Below are 19,186 nucleotides of genomic sequence, written 5' to 3'. Positions count from 1 at the left end.
CCTCTTGTCCATTGGTTGGGGGACTGGGGCTTACAACAATAGATCAACAGTAGGTCTTACTAAGGAAGTTATGTTTCAAGTGTATTTTCATAATATAACTTACACAGCACTTTTATTTTTAGACCCTCCTTTTGTTTCTTAATTCTAATAATATCCCTGTAAATTATATTAGAACAGGTAGTAAATGTCCACTGTACAAATGGTGAAGTGAATTTCAATGAAGGGGCAAAGGTAAAAACAGGACCAAGACTGAAATTAAGACCCAGATCTCCAAATACAAGTCATTCTTTTCAGCAGTAAAGACTTTTGTGAGTGATCCCCACCTCCCAGGATTCCGTTTCCTCCTCAGGAATCGGTGGGTTGCACCAGGTTTATCATTGACTCTAGCCATTCGTGAACAGACGAGACTTGAGTCCCTTGATTTCCCTTGTTAGGGACCTTCCAGTTGTTGAACCCCCAATATTGTCATGACTAGCCAGTGTTATAATTTGTCTGCCTTATTTTGTGTAGTGGATTTTTATTACAGAAATATTTTTTTTAATGTCCAGATCTTTAAGTATTGCTTGAGTACAAACTTTGTTATACTTTTTAGCTTTTAAATATAGGTAGAATTTTATGTATTCCTAAGTGAGTTTGGGATTAAACTAAAAAGAGAATCTGGGTCTTTGAAACTTGGTTAGTCTGAAGGTAACTCCTAGCATTCTCTAATTCTTCAGGCCAAGGACCTCTTGTTACCTGGCTATCTTCTATATCTTTCTTTTCTCCCCTCTTCTTTCATAGTCTTGTAATTAACAGCCAGGCTCTTCTTCACTTCTCTTTGACAGTCTCTACTGCTGAAGTCATCAGTTTTCTTTAAGTGTCTTTCAGCCTCAGTCTGAACACAGTGGGTCCCAAGATGCATATGCCATAGCATGGCCTGTTATATTCATCCTTTTGGATGAATGTATTAGAATTTATACTAGTAATTATTATCATCTTTCTATCCAAAAGATTTGAAGTCTCAATCTAAACTTCTCCCTTGTGTCCATTTTGTTAATGACTGCCTTTTTAATGATGCCTTCTTGGAACTTCATACTTCCCTATGGATAATGTTTGAGACTAGCCTTTTATCAAATGAAAAGTGGTAGAATGCAATACCTAATCTCATTAATCCATTCTGGCTTTAAAATTATGTGACTATTGGAAAAAATCGAGAAATAAATTAATATTACCAATATAAATAAATTTCTTATCAATGATTATATTTCCTAAGTCTTGCCATTTAAAATATCTTTAAAACCTTCTAAAAAATTCTAACCTGATAGAAATCTCATCCACCTGTGAAAAGACAAATGTTTTCAAACACTACTGAAGTTCTCTTCTATTTTAGCCCTATCTGTCTTTAATTAAGACCCCAGTATTTCATCCTCTTAGAAAGATGCTGCTACTTGCCCAATATTGTTTTGAGATGGAAACTACTACATAAACACAATTCTTCTTATTAAGTGTCTCCAGGGTTTTGTTTATCCCTTTCTTTGTAAACAAGCAGCCACTATATTTTTAGTAGTGAATTTCAAAATCCTTTTTAACCTTATAGGTCCAAGGGTAGCCAAGGATGGCTGCAGCTTCATATGATCAGTTGTTAAAGCAAGTTGAGGCACTGAAGATGGAGAACTCAAATCTTCGACAAGAGCTAGAAGATAATTCCAATCATCTTACAAAACTGGAAACTGAGGCATCTAATATGAAGGTATCAAGACTGTGACTTTTAATTGTAGTTTATCCATTTTTATTCAGTACTCCTTTCTGTAAACTTGGGATTAGACACTTCACTTACTTAAAAGTGTGTTGTAAGTTAAGCTGTAATATGTAAACTCTTTCTTGCAAAAGTTAACATTTATATTTTTAAACAAAATGTTTTGAATTCATCCAGCAAATCATATAAATAAAATGATTGTAAAACCCCAGTGACTCATTAGTTAGTTCTTAGTTATTTTTAAGCTTAAAAATAAAAGGCCAACTTAACCGTCACTATAGTGAGGGTGGGTATTCTGTGTAATTCATAGAAACTAGCCTCACAACCTTAGAATATATCTCAAGTATTAAATATTGCCATCATCCCCAACTCTCTCAGATCTTGTCTTCACTTAAGTGCTGCAATGATAGATGATCAAGAAAATCAGGGTGCCCTAGTGGGAAGAGTCCTGAACTGAAAGTCAGTACCTGGTCCTGTTCCTGGTTTTGCCATAAGCTAAACTACATACTCTAGGGTACCCTTCTAGAAGTTGCCTTATTTGGAAAATACAGTCATTGCAGTAGCATAGATGATTTCCATGACACCTTCACGCCCTGAAATTGGTTTCCCAAATAACATTGAAAAGCTGTGATAACCTCCACGACAAGTTATAAAATATTAAGTCTGCACTGGGGAAAATACGTTCTAATTTCAAAATAATTAAGGTTAAAACTTTAACTGTTTTAATTTCCAGCTACTTAGGCAGATTCTCCTCTCCCTGAATTTAATAACTTTATAGAATTGGAGATTCAACAAAACTGTTACCTCCTTCTCTTTTAAAAAATTCTTCCTGCTACGTGTTGTTTCTGTGCCTTGGCTATTTTAACCATCTGGGTTTCCGACCCCTTCTTCCTGTCTGCTCACTACTCTTATTCCGTATTCATTTCCTAGTCTCTTCTAGTTCTTTTTCCATGCATTTTGAGGTCTCCCTTATTCTTCAAGCTTCTGTATATCACTGAACTATTTTGCTCCTCTTTTACTTTTGTATTCATTATCATAACAGTTCAGCCTTTTACTCATATGAGCTTTTCTTTCTTTTTCTTTCTTTCTCTTCTTTCTCTTTCTTTCTTTTTCTCTCTCTCTCTCTCTTTTTCTTTCTCTCCCTCCCTCCCTCCCTCCCTATGTATCTATAAATCTTTTCCACTCTAATTGCCTATTTCTATGGCAGTAGCAATTGACAGATCTCCAAGATACCTACCTCAAGTCCTTTTGGAGATTAAGTAGACTATAAAGAAACATTTTTTCTCACCACAGACTTTGGGTGACCTTAAAAACAGCTGACTCAATTACCTACTAGGTTAAAAAAGTATAATCTGGTATTTTAACACAGATCAACGTAATATATCTAAAATTATTGTACATGGCATGTGGTTTTAAAAGTTTAAAGATAAAAAACTTAAAATTCCCAGCAGGACTACTCTTTCATCTACTTCAGAAGTATACTTAGTAGGGAATTCTTCCTGGCATGCCTATCTCAATGTCTCTTTTGTAGTGCAGAATTCTGAGGTCCCTTTTAAAAGTTGTTGGGTTTTTTTTTTAAACTACTTGAGCAAATTCAAAATTCATTTTTGGGAAACATTTTAACCTATCTTTAGATCCATCTCTATGTTGAAATGGAATGTCTCTCAGAGTAACAATACAAGTCAGACCCTTAAATTTCTACAGTGGAATATCAGGGTGACCTCTTAGCCATGTGGTATAATATACATCATGAATATTACTATTTAATATTAAATACTAATTAAATACTAATATTGTCTGAATTCAACTGTGAATTATTACTCAGCAAGTGCTTTTACAGACATCCTTGCTAAGCCATCCACGTATTTCTTCAGGATTGGGTGTATGTTATCATAGCAGTTACGACCTTGTACTGAAATTATTTATGTACCTCTCCTTTTAAGAGGCTTTATGTATGGTGTTAAAGAATAGGAACCATGGCCTGTTTATTTTGTCTTAGAATATCGAGTTGTGAAAAGACACTTGGAAACATTGGCACTTCTTACACTGGATTAAAGTTAATCCAAAACAATGGTTATTTCTCATAAAATCACTTATTAAACTTTGGAATACATCATATGATCTTGAATTATGTTTACTGATCATTAACATATTTACTCTATGGAAGGCAAGGTGTGTCTCCTCCAACTAGATGTCTCAGGATTTCTGAAGTTTATGCAGTAGTACCATCTAGTGGCAAAAGAGAATACTGCTTTGCTATTGATTACATGTCATTGATACTATAAAAATATTTTGTGTGTGTGTGTCAGGAAAGTATGTGTACAACAGTTAGGGAAATGTGAACACTGTATATTTGAGAATATTAAGGAAATGCTTATTTTTTAGGTATAATGATGGCATTGTGGTTGTGTTTAGAAAGAATCCCTGTGTAAATATACATATCGAATTTTTTTTTTTTTTTTTTTTTTTTTTGCGGTACGCGAGCCTCTCACTATTGTGGCCTCTCCTGTTGCGGAGCACAGGCTCCGGACGCGCAGGCTCAGCGACCATGGCTCACGGGCCCAGCCGCTCCGCAGCATGTGGGATCTTCCCGGACCGGGGCACGAACTCGTGTCCCCTGCATCGGCAGGCGGACTCTCATCCACTGCGCCACCAGGGAAGCCCGTATATCGAATTTTTTTACAGAAGAAACAGTGTGTCTGAGATTTGTTTTTCAGATAAATTTGGGTTGTAGGGGAAAGGAGAAAATGGTTATGGGTATAGATGAAAGAAGCCCATGAGTTGATAGTTACTGAAGTAAGATGTGAGGATACATAGGAGTTTGTTATATTGTTCTCTACATTTATGTATATACTTGACATTTCTGTAATTAAAATAAAATACAGATTTTGTGGGATTTAGATCAGATAAATGCAGCAATTACAGCTAAACTTAAGAGAAATTATATATTATATTTTTTACTCCAGGGCTAGAAATGAACGTGATTTACTTTAACATGGTGAGCATAGCAACAAGGTAAATATGGTGTGTTGTGAAGCATTTAAACTGAGATATGGCATGGTATAGAAAAAATTATCCTTAGGTAAAATATTAATCAACTATTATTATCTTTTTTGTATTTTAGCAAAATGAAATATTTATAACTTGCTCTGTAAACTATAAAACCATACATGGAAAGCATCTTTTATTTTCAGAGTATAAGAAAAAATGAGAAGTAGAAATTCAAATTGGCACATTTCATAATTTATTTTGAAGATTTAATTACCAAGTATACTTTTATCTGGTAATGAAAAGAATAAATAACTATGATATATTGAGAAAAACAGAAATGAGTCAAGCAGAAACCCCCTTGAAATGACTCAGTTGATCATTGATAAATATTTCCTATTTACTGATATGACCACAGCATATTTTGTCTCTAATAATTAAGTCTCTGATGTTTTTAAAATCTTAAAATGTTTTTTAAAATAATGTGATTATGTAATGTAACTAAGTAACTTTTTAAAACCAAACTTCCAGAGCCATGGCCGCTGAGCCTGCGCATCCGGAGCCTGTACTCCGCAACGGGAGACGCCACAACAGTGAGAGGCCTACGTACCGCAAAAAAAAAAAAAAACTTCCAGAATTTATAAAGACAAATGAATATTCTCTCCTTTAAAATTTACATATTAATTTAAAAAGCTGTCGTTTCTCAAAACATTTTTTTGAAGTATTTTATTTGGAATTGCTTTGTAGTTGTGTTGCATTTTCTCTTAAACACTCTGAAATTGAGGACTTCTTTAAGGTTGTGTGCAGCATGCAGCCCCAGGCAATCATTCAGTACTACTGCAGCAACTAGAAAACACTGGACAAAAAATTTAAATCGTACTTTTAAAGACATTGGAGAACTGTGAAATCATCAAGGACTGTATTAACTAAAATTCCTAAGAGGAAAGAGCCCTTTCTAGATGAGCTGAGATCACTGGTAATTTTCTTCCCCAGGGGTATTTGCTATTTCTAGGGACTGACTGATAATTCATCACTGGCACAGGACTCTACTGGAGGAAAGAAACTGTTGGAGGTCTTGACAAACACATGGGCAGATGTGAAGTATTGACATTTAGAGGAGCTCCAAATGCATGGCTAGTTTTCCCAAATTTTCTCAAAATGCATGGGGCATTGGCTGAGTCTTGCTATGGGGAAGGATGCTGGGGATGGACTGTGGAGGCAGGATGTTAGGAGGCCATGTCCTGCTAGAGGAATACTCGTACAACAGGTCTCCTCAGTTTAAGTGTAGAGGAGAGAGACATTCAAGGAACTTGGCAAACCAAATCAGATATGAAGTTCACTTAAACTGCACCTGCAACCTATTTTCAGCTATTGAATGAAGGAAATCAGACCCCAGTGGTGGAAAGGGCAAACTCTTTGAGGCAAAATCTGATCTGAAGTCTTTATTATTATTGTATACATAATGACTAGCATGCAGTTAAAAGTTACAAGAAATACAAAGAAATAGGAAAATGACTGCTAATCAAAAGAACAAAGAGAAAATAGAAGCAAATCCCAAGATGATCCATGTGTTGTAATTAGTAGTCAAAGATTTTAACATAATTTAAATGTTTTGAGAAAAAAGAAAAGGTTGGGGCTTCCCTGGTGGCACAGTGGTTGAGAGTCCACCTGCCGATGCAGGGGACACAGGTTCATGCCCCTGTCCGGGAAGATCCCACATTCTGCGGAGCGGCTGGGCCCGTGAACCATGGCCGCTGAGCCTGCGTGTCCGGAGCCTGTGCTCTGGCCGCTGAGCCTGCGTGTCCGGAGCCTGTGCTCTGCAACGGGAGAGGCCACAACAGTGAGAGGCCCGCGTACCGCAAAAAAAAAAAAAGAAAAGAAAAGGTTGGATTAAATGGATGAAAAATCAGAAAGTCTCGACAGAGAATTGGAATCTGTAATTAAGAAGAGTCATATAGATATTCTATAACTGAAATATTTTTGACATTAACTTATTGGATGGGCTTGGTCACAGGTTAAATACAGGATTAATGAACTAGTGAGAAGATAGAATTAGTGAACATGTAGAAAGGTCAATAGAAAAATATCCAAACTGAAGCACAGAAGAGGAAGAAAAATGGAAAACAAAAAGTATGTAAGAGTCACGAGGGACACAGGCAAATAGGTAAAAGCAAATATAATTGAAGTCTTAGAAGGGGCAGGGGAAGAGAATGGAGCAAAAGTAATATTTAAAGACATAGTAGCTGAGAATTAATGTAAAGCTGTTGTAAAGTTATTAAGACAATGTGGTAATTAGAGTAGATTAGTAGACTAACAGCAATAGAGTTGAGAAAAATACCTACATATATATGGTCACCTGATTTATGATCCAGGCATCCCTGCAGATCAGTGGGGAAAGGCTGGTCTTTTCAATAAATGGTGCAGAGGCAATTAAATATCTGTATGAAGGAAAAAAAACAAAAAAGAACCAAGAGCTCTACCTCAACTCATGCAAAAAAGTAATTCAAGTAAATCATATGCAAAAAATGTAAATGTGAAAACAGAACAGTTTCCTTCTGGAAGAAAACTTAGGGAATAGCTTCATCTCCTTAGAGTAGGCAAAGATTTCTTAAATAGAATGCCAAAGTACTAAAAATTTATCAGTGGGACATCATTAAAACTGACAGCTTTTGTTCATCAAAAGACTCCATTATGTTTCTGGAAGAAAATATAGGGTAATATCGCTTTGACCTTCATGAAGGCAAAATTTCTTAGTACACATAAAGCTCTAAACATAAAAGAAAAAAGGTATAAAATGAATGTCATCAAATTTAAAACTTAAAATCTATTCAAGACTTCATTAAGAAAATGAAAAGACAAAGCATAGACTGGAAGAAAATATTTACAGTACGTATATCTGATAAAGGACTTGGTTCAGAATATACAAAGAATTTTTACAAACCAAGAATTTTAAAAGTCCAGTTTTTAAAATCTGGCCCAAAACTTGAAAAAATAATTCAGAAAGGAAGGTAAATGGTCAGTAAGCACATGTAAAGGGATTCAACATCCTTTATCCTCAGGGAAGTGCAAATATCATTTCATTCCTAATCAAATCACTAAAATTTAAAAGACTGATCATGCCAAATGTGGAACATCAAGATGCTTATACATTGCTGGTAGGAGTATAAAATGGCACATCATCTTTGGAAAACCATTCAGCAGTTTCTTTTAAAGTTAAACCCTATGACTCAGCGTTTAAACTTCCAGATATATACTCAAGAGAAGTGAGTGCATGTGTCCACCTGAAGATATGTGCAAAAATGTTCATAGTAGCATTCTTCATAATAGCCTCCAAACTGGCAACAACCCAAATGTCCATCAAGAGGGAGAATAAAGGATAAATCAGTTGAGGTGCATTCATACAGTGGATAACTACATAGCATTAAAAAAAAAACAGCTGATACATGCAACAGCATGAATAAATCTCATAGAAATTTTGGTGAGCAAAAAACGTGAGACACAAAAGACTGTATACTGTATGATTTCATTTATATGCAGTTCACAAGCATGCCAACTAATAGACACAGAAATCAGAATACTGGTTACCTCTGGGGAGTGAATATTGATTGGTAAGGGACAAAAGGGAACCTTCTGAGATGCTGGAAATGTTCTGTGTCTTCCCTGGGTAGTGATTACATGGATACTTAGATTACATCAGAAACTTAATATTGGTGTACTTTTCATATGTATGTTGTATCTCAGTAAAGCAGAAAAAAAATTAGGGCTAATTTTTATCATGGAATAGCCATAAACTATTCACAGCAAAGTAGTGAGTAATGTAGTCATGCTGGATGATGTCATCTTGAGGGAAGGTAACTGGATCTAACTATGAATTAATAACGTGTGCATTTTTTTTTCTTTTTTTGGTGAGGTTCATAACTCAGAATGTACAAAAAAGTTTAATGGAACATATTGGAATGAGTAGCTTCCAAGGTGGCTGCTTTGAAAGTCTTAAAAAAAATTTTTTTAAACCTTAAATTTCAATAGTTTTTTTTTTGTTTGTTTGTTTGTTTTTTTTTTGCTGTATGCGGGCCTCTCACTGCTGTGGCCTCTCCCGTTGCGGAGCACAGGCTCCGGACGCGCAGGCCCAGCGGCCATGGCTCACGGGCCCAGCCGCTCCGCGGCATGCGGGATCCTCCCGGACCGGGGCATGAACCCGTGTCCCCTGCATCGGCAGGCGGACTCCCAACCACTGCGCCACCAGGGAAGCCCAAATTTCAATAGTTTTATTTACTTTTGTGGTTAGAACTTTTATCAACAGACTTCTAACCACATGCACAGAAACTTAAAAAAAACATATTACAAGCTGTGCATATTTACTGTTTTTAAAAATTAGGAAATATGGGCAAACAAAAAGAGATATCAAAATCACCCATTTAAAAAATGTTTTTAATACCAGCAGTAACCTTTGATAATGTGTATATTTTTCTCTCTGTGCATTTTATGCAGGCATGCATTTAATGGGATCGTATTTTGAAGCATGCTTTTTAATTTAATATAAGTCATCTTTTTATTTTATAATATTTTCATAGTTCTGTAATATTCCATTGTATGGCTAATGCCATAAATTTATTTAATCCTTATTGTTGGACATGCAGGTTTATATAGCCTTTTAATTTCTATTGTTGGTGTTATTTTAGTTTTTCTTTATTATTTTTTAACATGTTTTTTAAAAACAGTTAATGTGCCATTAGTTTTGAAAAATCAGGTATATGTCCTATGAGATGCCAAAGATTTCTTTTTCTTGTTGTTTTTGAACTCTTAAGTACTTGTACCTTTTCTAAAAACAATATTTTTTTTGTAATACCTGTTGTTTTAAAATTAGGAAACCAAAAACAAGCAAAAAATTTGCTTGCAATTCTAACTTCCATAGAATACCACTGCGAACTCTTGATGATAGGCTTTGGAGAATAATCTTGTATAAAGAGAGACCTGATCAAAGCTGTGTTTTAAAAGGCTTACTCTGATAGTTCTGTGCAAGGTAGGACCATTTAGGAGTTTATTTTAGTAGTTTTGAGGTTAATAATCAGGATAGTGACAGTAAGAATAGAAAAGAGATGGCTATAAGAGAGATAATAGAGCTAGAATACAGAATTTGATAACTGATTGGGAAGATGAAGGAGGGGATGCTGAGGATTTGAGCCTGGAGGTACAAAAGAAGGCTACTGCCATTTAACTGAAGGAATACAAGGCGAAGAACAGGTTTTAGTGACACAAAATGGTAGTTCGGACATTTACATGTGCAGTGCATCTCATCCAGATGCACTGAATGTAAAGCATCTATCAGTCATACTGGGAAAGTGAGTCTGAAATTTGCAAGTGAGGTTAGGATTAGACATATAATTGGAAGTTATTTGAGAAAGGTAGTTGTTGAATTGTGAGACTGGGGATTATAAGAAATAGTGATAAGATTAAAGGATCATTGAAAGACTACAAGCAGCAGTGGATGGAAGGAGAATTGGGATCCTAAACACTGCAGGTAGCCTACAGTGGTAATCTCAAACTTTATGGAAGAGATGGTGTCCTGATGTTTATACTAAATGTTTTAGAGTAATCTACATTCATTCGAGAAAGGCATCCCTGTGCAAATTTATTTCCTATCCCACAGTTGTGATACACTCTGACATAATTTCTGAACGTGGATATCCGTCACCTCCACGTCCCAAGTCTACTTATCTAAGCCTTTCAACCTCCAACATGGTCTATTATTTGAAGGTCAAATCTTAAGGTCACAGGCTATTTCTTGTTGTTAACATAGGGATTCTTTTCTTAATGCTTATAATGTCACTGTCAAGGTAAACCAGTGAAGTTGTCTTTGCTACATTTACTCACTTTTTGACAGATTTCCTTTTCAATCTATTTATGGATCATTTTTCATATAGAGGAACACTACCCATAGCTATAAGATTGTAAATGTTCAAATACACTGTTTTGCATTTGGAAACCTAGTTGGCCAACAAAAGATTTTGCTGTGAACTAGAATGGGATGCCTCAGAATATATAAAATGTAAATGTATATAAATTACAGAAAAACTAATAGAAGATGAAAGTTCCCAACCTTCTTTGACAAAAGTTTATTAACAGAAGGATTTAGATGGGAAAGGAAATAATGGATCAAAAGTCAGGAGACAGTGAGCATACAGTCACTTAACTATCTGCTGATTATAAATCAGTGTACTAGCAGAATGTACATAAATGTAGTATATAAAAGCTTGCTGTTTATTGGGGTGTTAAATAAAACAGCATACTGTGTTAATCTGGTGTTTTTCATGGCCATGTTGGTATAAGCTTAAGAGACATGGATTTTAAACAGATAACTAGCTTTTGTGCCTCGGGCAAGTCTTTGAGTCTCAGTTGATCTCTCTGAAAGATGAGAATGATCCAGTTTGCTATATTATTTCAGAAGTTGCAGATAATATATCTTAACTATTCCATATATATAGTATATTGCATGGGGACTACCCATAATCACCATTATCACAAAATATCACTGTTGTTGGGCTATAATTTATTATTCATAATTAGCAATAGGTAATATATGTAGAGTACTTTACAATTTATGATACGTTTTCAGATAGATCTGAAATCACTTTGTTCCCCAAGCAGACCTAAATGCCAAGAAATGTAGAAGCATGTCTTCAAAAAGTTATTTAGGGGACTTCCCTCGTGGCACAGTAGTTAAGAATCTGCCTGCCAATGCAGGGGACACGGGTTTGATCTCTGGTCCAGGAAGATCCCACATGCCATGGAGCAGCTAAGCCCATGAGCCACAACTATTGAGCCTGTGCTCTAGAGCCCATGAGCCACAACTACTGAGCCTACGCATCACAACTACTGAGCCTGCGTGCCTAGAGCCCATCTCTGCAACAAGAGAAGCCACTGCAATGAGAAGCCCACACACAGCAACGAAGACCCAATGCAGCCAAAAAGTTTTTTAAAAATTTAAAAAATTAAGTTCATATTATTAAAAAAAAATTACTTAGAATTTTGTCATGTTAATATATTGTGTTCTTTTTTACAGGAAGTACTTAAACAACTACAAGGAAGTATTGAAGATGAAGCTATGGCTTCATCTGGACAGATTGATTTATTAGAGCGTCTCAAAGGTAGATTTATTTATTTATTTATTTATTTATTTAACATCTTTATTGGAGTATAATTGCTTTACAGTGGTGTGTTAGTTTCTGCTTTATAACAAAGTGAATCAGCTATACATATACATATATCAAAGGTAGATTTTTAAAAAGTGTTTTAAAGTAATTTTTTTAAGGTCTAGTTGTCAGCTTTAGGTGTATATACCCAAGTACAGCTTCTCTTGATTAGAATGTTGGTATTGGGTTTTCTTGGCTTTGAATAAACTATTTTAGATTACTTCCTTGATAATTTTCAGCTCTTTCTAAAACTCGTTGCTGTTCCACTAGTCACTAAATAGGCCTTTAATAAGCTATATGCCACAAACTGGGCCCACTGCTTCATTTGAAGGAGTCAGTGACCTTCTTTGTTCCGTCCAGGATAGAAGTGCTTTATCTTCATACATATGGCCTGACTTTTTGTGGGACTGTTTCTCTTATAGAACCAGGAGTCAATGAATTTCTCTGAGCATCAGCATTTGTGATAGGATTTCTTCCGTTTCCTACATAAATTTGCTGCTCAATAGCTGCCATAATTTAGTACTCCTATAGGCTTTATGTAATATATATAATGTATTATCAGTTACATTATAAAATGGCTTAAAATCAGAGGGCTAAAATATGAACCAAAGATTTCAGTTTTAAAAGATAGAACCGCCAGGAGGTGCTGAGGAGGGAGTCACAGGGTGGTTCACTGCGCTGCATGTAAAGTTTTCTCCACGGGGGTCTGCGTTCACCTGACAGGTTATCTCTGGAGTTCAAGTTTGAGTTGAAACCAGACTCAAGTTTCACCTGTCCTCACTGACCCATGGATTTCTGTGTGACCAGCAGTGTGGGTTACAGGCTCTAGGTGCTCCAACCAAGCATGAGGACTGTGCCTCTCAGGTGGGAGAGCTAAGTTCAGGACATTCGTCCCCAAAAGACATCCCAGCTCCACGTAATATCAAACGGCAGAAATCTCCCAGAGATCTCCATCTCAAGGCCAAGACCCAGCTCCACTCAACGACCAGCAAGCTACAATGCTGGACATCCTATGCCAAACAACTAGCAAGACAGGAACACACCCCCACCCATTAGCAGAAAAGATGCCTAAAATCATAATAAGGCCACAGACACCCCAAAACACACCACCAGACGTGGACCTGCCCACCAGAAAGACAAGATCCAGCCTCATCCTCCAGAACACAGGCACTAGTCCCCTTCACCAGGAAGCCTACACAACCCATTGAACCAACCTTAGCCACTGGGGGCAGACACCAAAAACAATGGGAACTACGAACCTGCAGCCTGCGAAAAGGAGACCCCAAACACAGTAAGTTAAGCAAAATGAGAAGACAGAGAAACACACAGCAGATGAAGGAGCAAGGCAGAAACCCACCAGACCTAACAAATGAAGAGGGAATAGGCAGTCTACCTGAAAAAGAATTCAGAATAATGATAGTAAAGATGATCCAAAATCTTGGAAATAGAATGGAGAAAATACAAGAAATGTTTAACAAGGAACTAGAAGAACTAAAGAGCAAACAAACAGTGATGAACAACACAATAAATGAAATTAAAAATTCTCTAGAAGGGATCAATAGCAGAATAACTGAGGCAGAAGAACGGATAAGTGACCTGGAAGATAAAATAGTGGAAATAACTGCTGCAGAGCAGAATAAAGAAAAAAGAATGAAAAGAATTGAGGACAGTCTCAGAGACATCTGGGATAACATTAAACGCACCAACATTTGAATTATAGGGGTCCCAGAAGAAGAAGAGAAAAAGAAAGGGACTGAGAAAATATTTGAAGAGTTTATAGTTGAAAACTTCCCTAATATGGGAAAGGAAATAGCTAATCAAGTCCAGGAAGCACAGGGAGTCCCATACAGGATAAATCCAAGGAGAAACACGCCAAGACACATATTAATCAAACTATCAAAAATTAAATACAAAGAAAAAATATTAAAAGCAGCAAGGGAAAAGAAACAAATAACATACAAGGGAATCCCCATAAGGTCAACAGCTGATCTTTCAGCAGAAACTCTGCAAGCCAGAAGGGAGTGGCAGGACATATTTAAAGTGATGAAAGGGAAAAACCTACAACCAAGATTACTCTACCCAGCAAGGATCTCATTCACATTGGACAGAGAAATTAAAACCTTTACAGACAAGCAAAAGCTAGGAGAATTCAGCACCACCAAACCAGCTTTACAACAAATGCTAAAGGAACTTCTCTAGGCAGGAAACACAAGAGAAGGAAAAGACCTACAATAACAAACCCAAAACAATTTAGAAAATGGGAATAGGAACATACATATCGATAATTACTTTAAATGTAAATGGATTAAATGCTCCAACCAAAAGACATAGACTGGCTGAATGGATACAAAAACAAGACCCATATATATGCTGTCTACAAGACACCCACTTCAGACCTAGAGACACATACAGACTGAAAATGAGGGGATGGAAAAAGATATTCCATGCAGATGGAAATCGAAAGAAAGCTGGAGTGGCAATTCTCATATCAGACAAAATAAACTTTAAAACAAAGACTATTTATTACAAGAGACAAAGAAGGACACTACATAATGATTAAGGGATCAATCCAAGAAGAAGATATAACAGTTGTAAATACTTATGCAGCCAACATAGGAGCACCTCAATACATAAGGCAAGTACTGACAGCCATAAAAGAGGAAATCGACAGTAGCACAATCATAGTAGGGGACTTTAACACCCCACTTTCACCAAAGGATAGATCATCCAAAATGCAAATAAATAAGGAAGCACAAGCTTTAAATGATACATTAAACAAGATGGACTTAATTGATATTTATAGGACATTCCATCCAAAAACAACAGAATACACTTTCTTCTCAAGTGCTCATGGAACATTCTCCAGGATAGATCATATCATGGGTCACAAATCAAGCCTTGGTAAATTTAAGAAAATTGAACTCGTATCAAGTATCTTTTCCAACCACAACGCTATGAGACTAGATATCAATTACAGGAAAATATCTGTAAAAAATACAAACACATGGAGGCTAAACAATACACTACTTAATAACCAAGAGACCACTGAAGAAGTCAAAGAGGAAATCAAAAAATACCTAGAAACAAATGACAATGAAAACACAATGACCCCAAAGCTATGGGATGCAGCAAAAACAGTTATAAGAGGGAAGTTTATAGCAATACAATCCTACCTTAAGAAACAAGAAACATCTCAAATAAACAACCTAACCTTACACCTAAAGAAATTAGAGAAAGAAGAACAAAAAAAACCCAAAATTAGCAGAAGGAAAGAAATCATAAAGATCAGATCAGAAATAAATGAAAAGGAAAAGAAGGAAACAGTAGCAAAGATCAATAAAACTAAAAGCTGGTTCTTTGAGAAGATAAACAAAATTGATAAACCATTAGCCAGACTCATCAAGAAAAAGGAGAAGACTCAAATCAATAGAATTAGAAATGAAAAAAGAGAAGTAACAACTGACACTGCAGAAATACAAAGGATCATGAGAGATTACGACAAGCAACTACATGCCAATAAAATGGACAACCTGGAAGAAATGGACAAATTCTTAGAAAAGCACAACCTTCCGAGACTGAACCAGGAAGAAATAGAAAATATAAACAGACCAATCACAAGCACTGAAATTGAAACGGTGATTAAAAATCTTCCAACAAACAAAAGCCCAGGACCAGATGGCTTCACAGGCGAATTCTATCAAACATTTAGAGAAGAGCTAACACCTATCCTTCTCAAACTCTTCCAAAGTATAGCAGATGGAGGAACACTCCCAAACTCATTCTACGAGGCCACCATCACCCTCATGCCAAAACCAGACAAAGATGTCTCAAAGAAACAAAACTACAGGCCAATATCACTGATGAACATAGATGCAAAAATCCTCAACAAAATACTAGCAAACGGAATCCAACAGCACAGTAAAAGGATCATACACCATGATAAATTGGGGTTTATCTCAGGAATGAAAGGATTCTTCAATATACGCAAATCAATCAATGTGATACACCATATTAACAAATTGAAGGAGAAGAACCATATCATCTCAATAGATGCAGAGAAAGCTTTCGACAAAATTCAACACCTATTTATGATAAAAACCCTCCAGAAAATAGGCATAGAGGGAACTTACCTCAACATAATAAAGGCCATATATGACAAACCTACAGCCAACATTGTTCTCAGTGGTGAGAAACTGAAATCATTTCCACTAAGATCAGGAACAAGACAAGGTTGCCCACTCTCACCGCTATTATTCAACATAGTTTTGGAAGTTTTAGCCACAGCAATCAGAGAAGAAAAAGAAATAAAAGGAATCCAAATCAGAAAAGAAGAAGTAAAGCTGTCACTGTTTGCAGATGACATGATACTATACATAGAGAATCCAAAAGATGCTATCAGAAAACTACTAGAGCTAATCAATGAATTTTGGTAAAGTAGCAGGATACATACTTAATGCACAGAAATCTCTTGCATTCCTATACACTAATGATGAAAAATCTGAAAGTGAAATCAAGAAAATACTCCCATTTACCATTGCAACAAAAAGAATAAAACATCTAGGAATAAACCTACCTAAGGAGACAAAAGACCTGTATGCAGAAAATTATAAGACACTGGTGAAAGAAATTAAAGATGATACCAACAGATGGAGAGATATACCATATTCTTAGATTGGAATAATCAACATTGTGAAAATGACTATACTACCCAAAGAAATCTATAGATTCAATGCAATCCCTATCAAACTACCACTGGCATTTTACACAGAGCTAGAATAAAAAATTTCACAAAGTGTATGGAAACACAAAAGACCCCAAATAGCCAAAGCAATCTTGAGAAAGAAATGGAGCTGGAGGAATCAGGTTCCTGGACTTCAGACTATACTACAAAGCTACAGTAATCAAAACAATATGGTACTGGCACAAAAACAGAAATATAGATCAATGGAAAAGGATAGAAAGCCCAGAGTTAAACCCATGCACATATAGTCACCTTATCTTTGATAAAGGAGGCAAGAATATACAGTGGAGAGAAGACCGCTCTTCAATAAGTGGTGCTGGGGAAACTGGACAGGTACATGTAAAAGTATGAAATTAGAACACTCCCTAACACCATACACAAAAATAAACTCAAAATGGATTAAAGACCTAAATGTAAGGCCAGAAACTATCAAACTCTTAGAGGAAAACATAGGCAGAACACTCTATGACATAAATCACAGCAAGATCCTTTTTGACCCACCTCCTAGAGAAAAGGAAATAAAAACCAAAATAAACAAATAGGACCTAATGAAAGTTAAGAGCCTTTGCCCAGCAAAGGAAACTATAAACAAGACCAAAGGACAACCCTCAGAATGGGAGAAAATATTTGCAAATGAAGCAACTGACAAAGGATTAATCTCCAAGATTTACAAGCGGCTCATTCAGCTCAATAACAAAAAAACAAACAACCCAATCCAAAGTTGGGCAGAAGACCTAAATAGACATTTGTCCAAAGAAGATATACAGATTGCCAACAAACATATGAAAGAATGCTCAACATCATTTATCATTAGAGAAATGCAGATCAAAACTACAATGAGATATCATCTCACACCAGTCAGAATGGCCATCATCAAAAAATCTAGAAACAGTAAATGCTGGAGAGGGTGTGGAGAAGAGGGAACACTCTTGCACTGTTGGTGGGAATGTAAATTGATACAGCCACTATGGAGAACAGTATGGAGGTTCCTTAAAAAACTAAAAATAGAACTACCATATGACCCAGCAATCCCACTACTGGGCATATACCCTGAGAAAACCATAATTCAAAAACAATCATGTATCACAATGTTCATTGCAGCTCTGTTTACAATAGCCAGGACATGGAAGCAACCTAAATGCCCACCAAAAGATGAGTGGATAAAGAAGATGTGGCACATATGTACAATGGAATATTACTCAGCCATAAAAAGAAACAAAATTGAGATATTTGTAGTGAGGTGGATGGACCTAGAGTCCGTCATACAGAGTGAAGTAAGTCGGAAAGAGAAAAACAAATACCATATGCTAACACATAGGAATCTAAGAAAAAAAAAGGTCATGAAGAACCTAGGGGTAAGTCGGAAATAAAGACACAAACCTAGTAGAGAATGGACTTGAGGATATGGGGAGCGGGAAGGGTAAGCTGTGACAGAGAGACTGGCATGGACATATATACACTACCAAACGTAAAATAGATAGCTCGTGGGAAGCAGCCGCATAGCACAGGGAGATCAGCTAGGTGGTTTGTGACCACCTAGAGGGGTGGGATAGGGAGGGTGGGAGGGAGGGAGACGCAAGAGGGAAAAGGTATGGGATCATATGTATATGTATAACTGATTCACTTTGTTATAAAGCGCAAACTAACACACCATTGTAAAGCAATTATACTCCAATAAAGATGTTAAAAAAAATACCGTATGCTAACATACATATATGGCATTTAAAAAAATAGTTCTGAAGAACTTAGGGGCAAGATGGGAATAAAGACACAGACCTACTAGAGAATGGACTTGAAGATATGGGGAGGGGGAAGGGTAATCTGGGACAAAGTGAGAGAGTGGCATGGACACATACACTACCAAATGTAAAATAGATAGCTAGTGGGAAGCAGCTGCATAGCACAGGGAGATCAGCTCAGTGCTTTGTGACCACATAGTGAGGGTGGGAGGGAGACGCAAGAGGGAAGAGATATGGGGATATATGTATATGTATAGCTGATTCACTTTGTTATAAAGCAGACACTAACACACCATTGTAAAGAAATTATACTCCAATAAAGATGTTAAAAAATAGAAAGATAATATAATTGCATTAGCAATATTTTAGAGCACTTAAAGCAATTGTTTTATAAAAACTTGTCTGTATTTTATTTAGAACTTAACTTAGATAGCAGTAATTTTCCTGGAGTGAAACTACGGTCAAAAATGTCCCTCCGTTCTTACGGAAGCCGAGAAGGATCTGTATCTAGTCGTTCAGGAGAGTGCAGTCCTGTTCCTATGGGTTCATTTCCGAGAAGAGGGTTTGTAAATGGAAGCAGAGAAAATACCGGTTATTTAGAAGAACTTGAAAAAGAGAGGTAACTTTTCTTCATTAAATAGTAAACTTGTATGCTCCAATTTTAGCTAGTATTTTGTCATTTTTTAATGATACAAGATAGGAATTATGAAGCGTGTATGGTGGTTGATCACAAACAGAGAGCATTTTGCCTTTATTATCTCAAAAACAGTATGTTGTTGATTGTACTTACCTT

At 36.3% G+C, this 19,186-nt stretch overlaps 1 protein-coding gene across 11 annotated transcripts in view; it reads left to right on the top strand.

The window, feature by feature from the left end:
* Positions 1-19,186, top strand: part of APC (APC regulator of WNT signaling pathway) — a 138,970-nt gene that overhangs the window by 46,422 nt on the left and 73,362 nt on the right. For 6 of the 11 annotated variants that reach the window (XM_082650438.1, XM_082650446.1, XM_082650443.1 and 3 more), the window contains exons 2-4: positions 1,577-1,729; positions 11,784-11,868; positions 18,811-19,012. In XM_082650438.1, coding sequence (XP_082506564.1) covers positions 1,595-1,729; positions 11,784-11,868; positions 18,811-19,012 — 422 coding nt within the window. In that variant the 5' untranslated portion in view covers positions 1,577-1,594. The remainder of the gene's footprint in view (positions 1-1,576; positions 1,730-11,783; positions 11,869-18,810; positions 19,013-19,186) is intronic. The other 5 variants (XM_082650437.1, XM_082650445.1, XM_082650442.1 and 2 more) reach the window with 1 other exon arrangement.

This window comes from Grampus griseus, assembly GCF_964374135.1.
Source record: "Grampus griseus genome assembly, chromosome: 3".
Classification (NCBI taxonomy): domain Eukaryota; kingdom Metazoa; phylum Chordata; class Mammalia; order Artiodactyla; family Delphinidae; genus Grampus; species Grampus griseus.
Note: the sequence above shows the minus strand (reverse complement) of the source record. Positions and strands in the feature narration are given on the sequence as shown.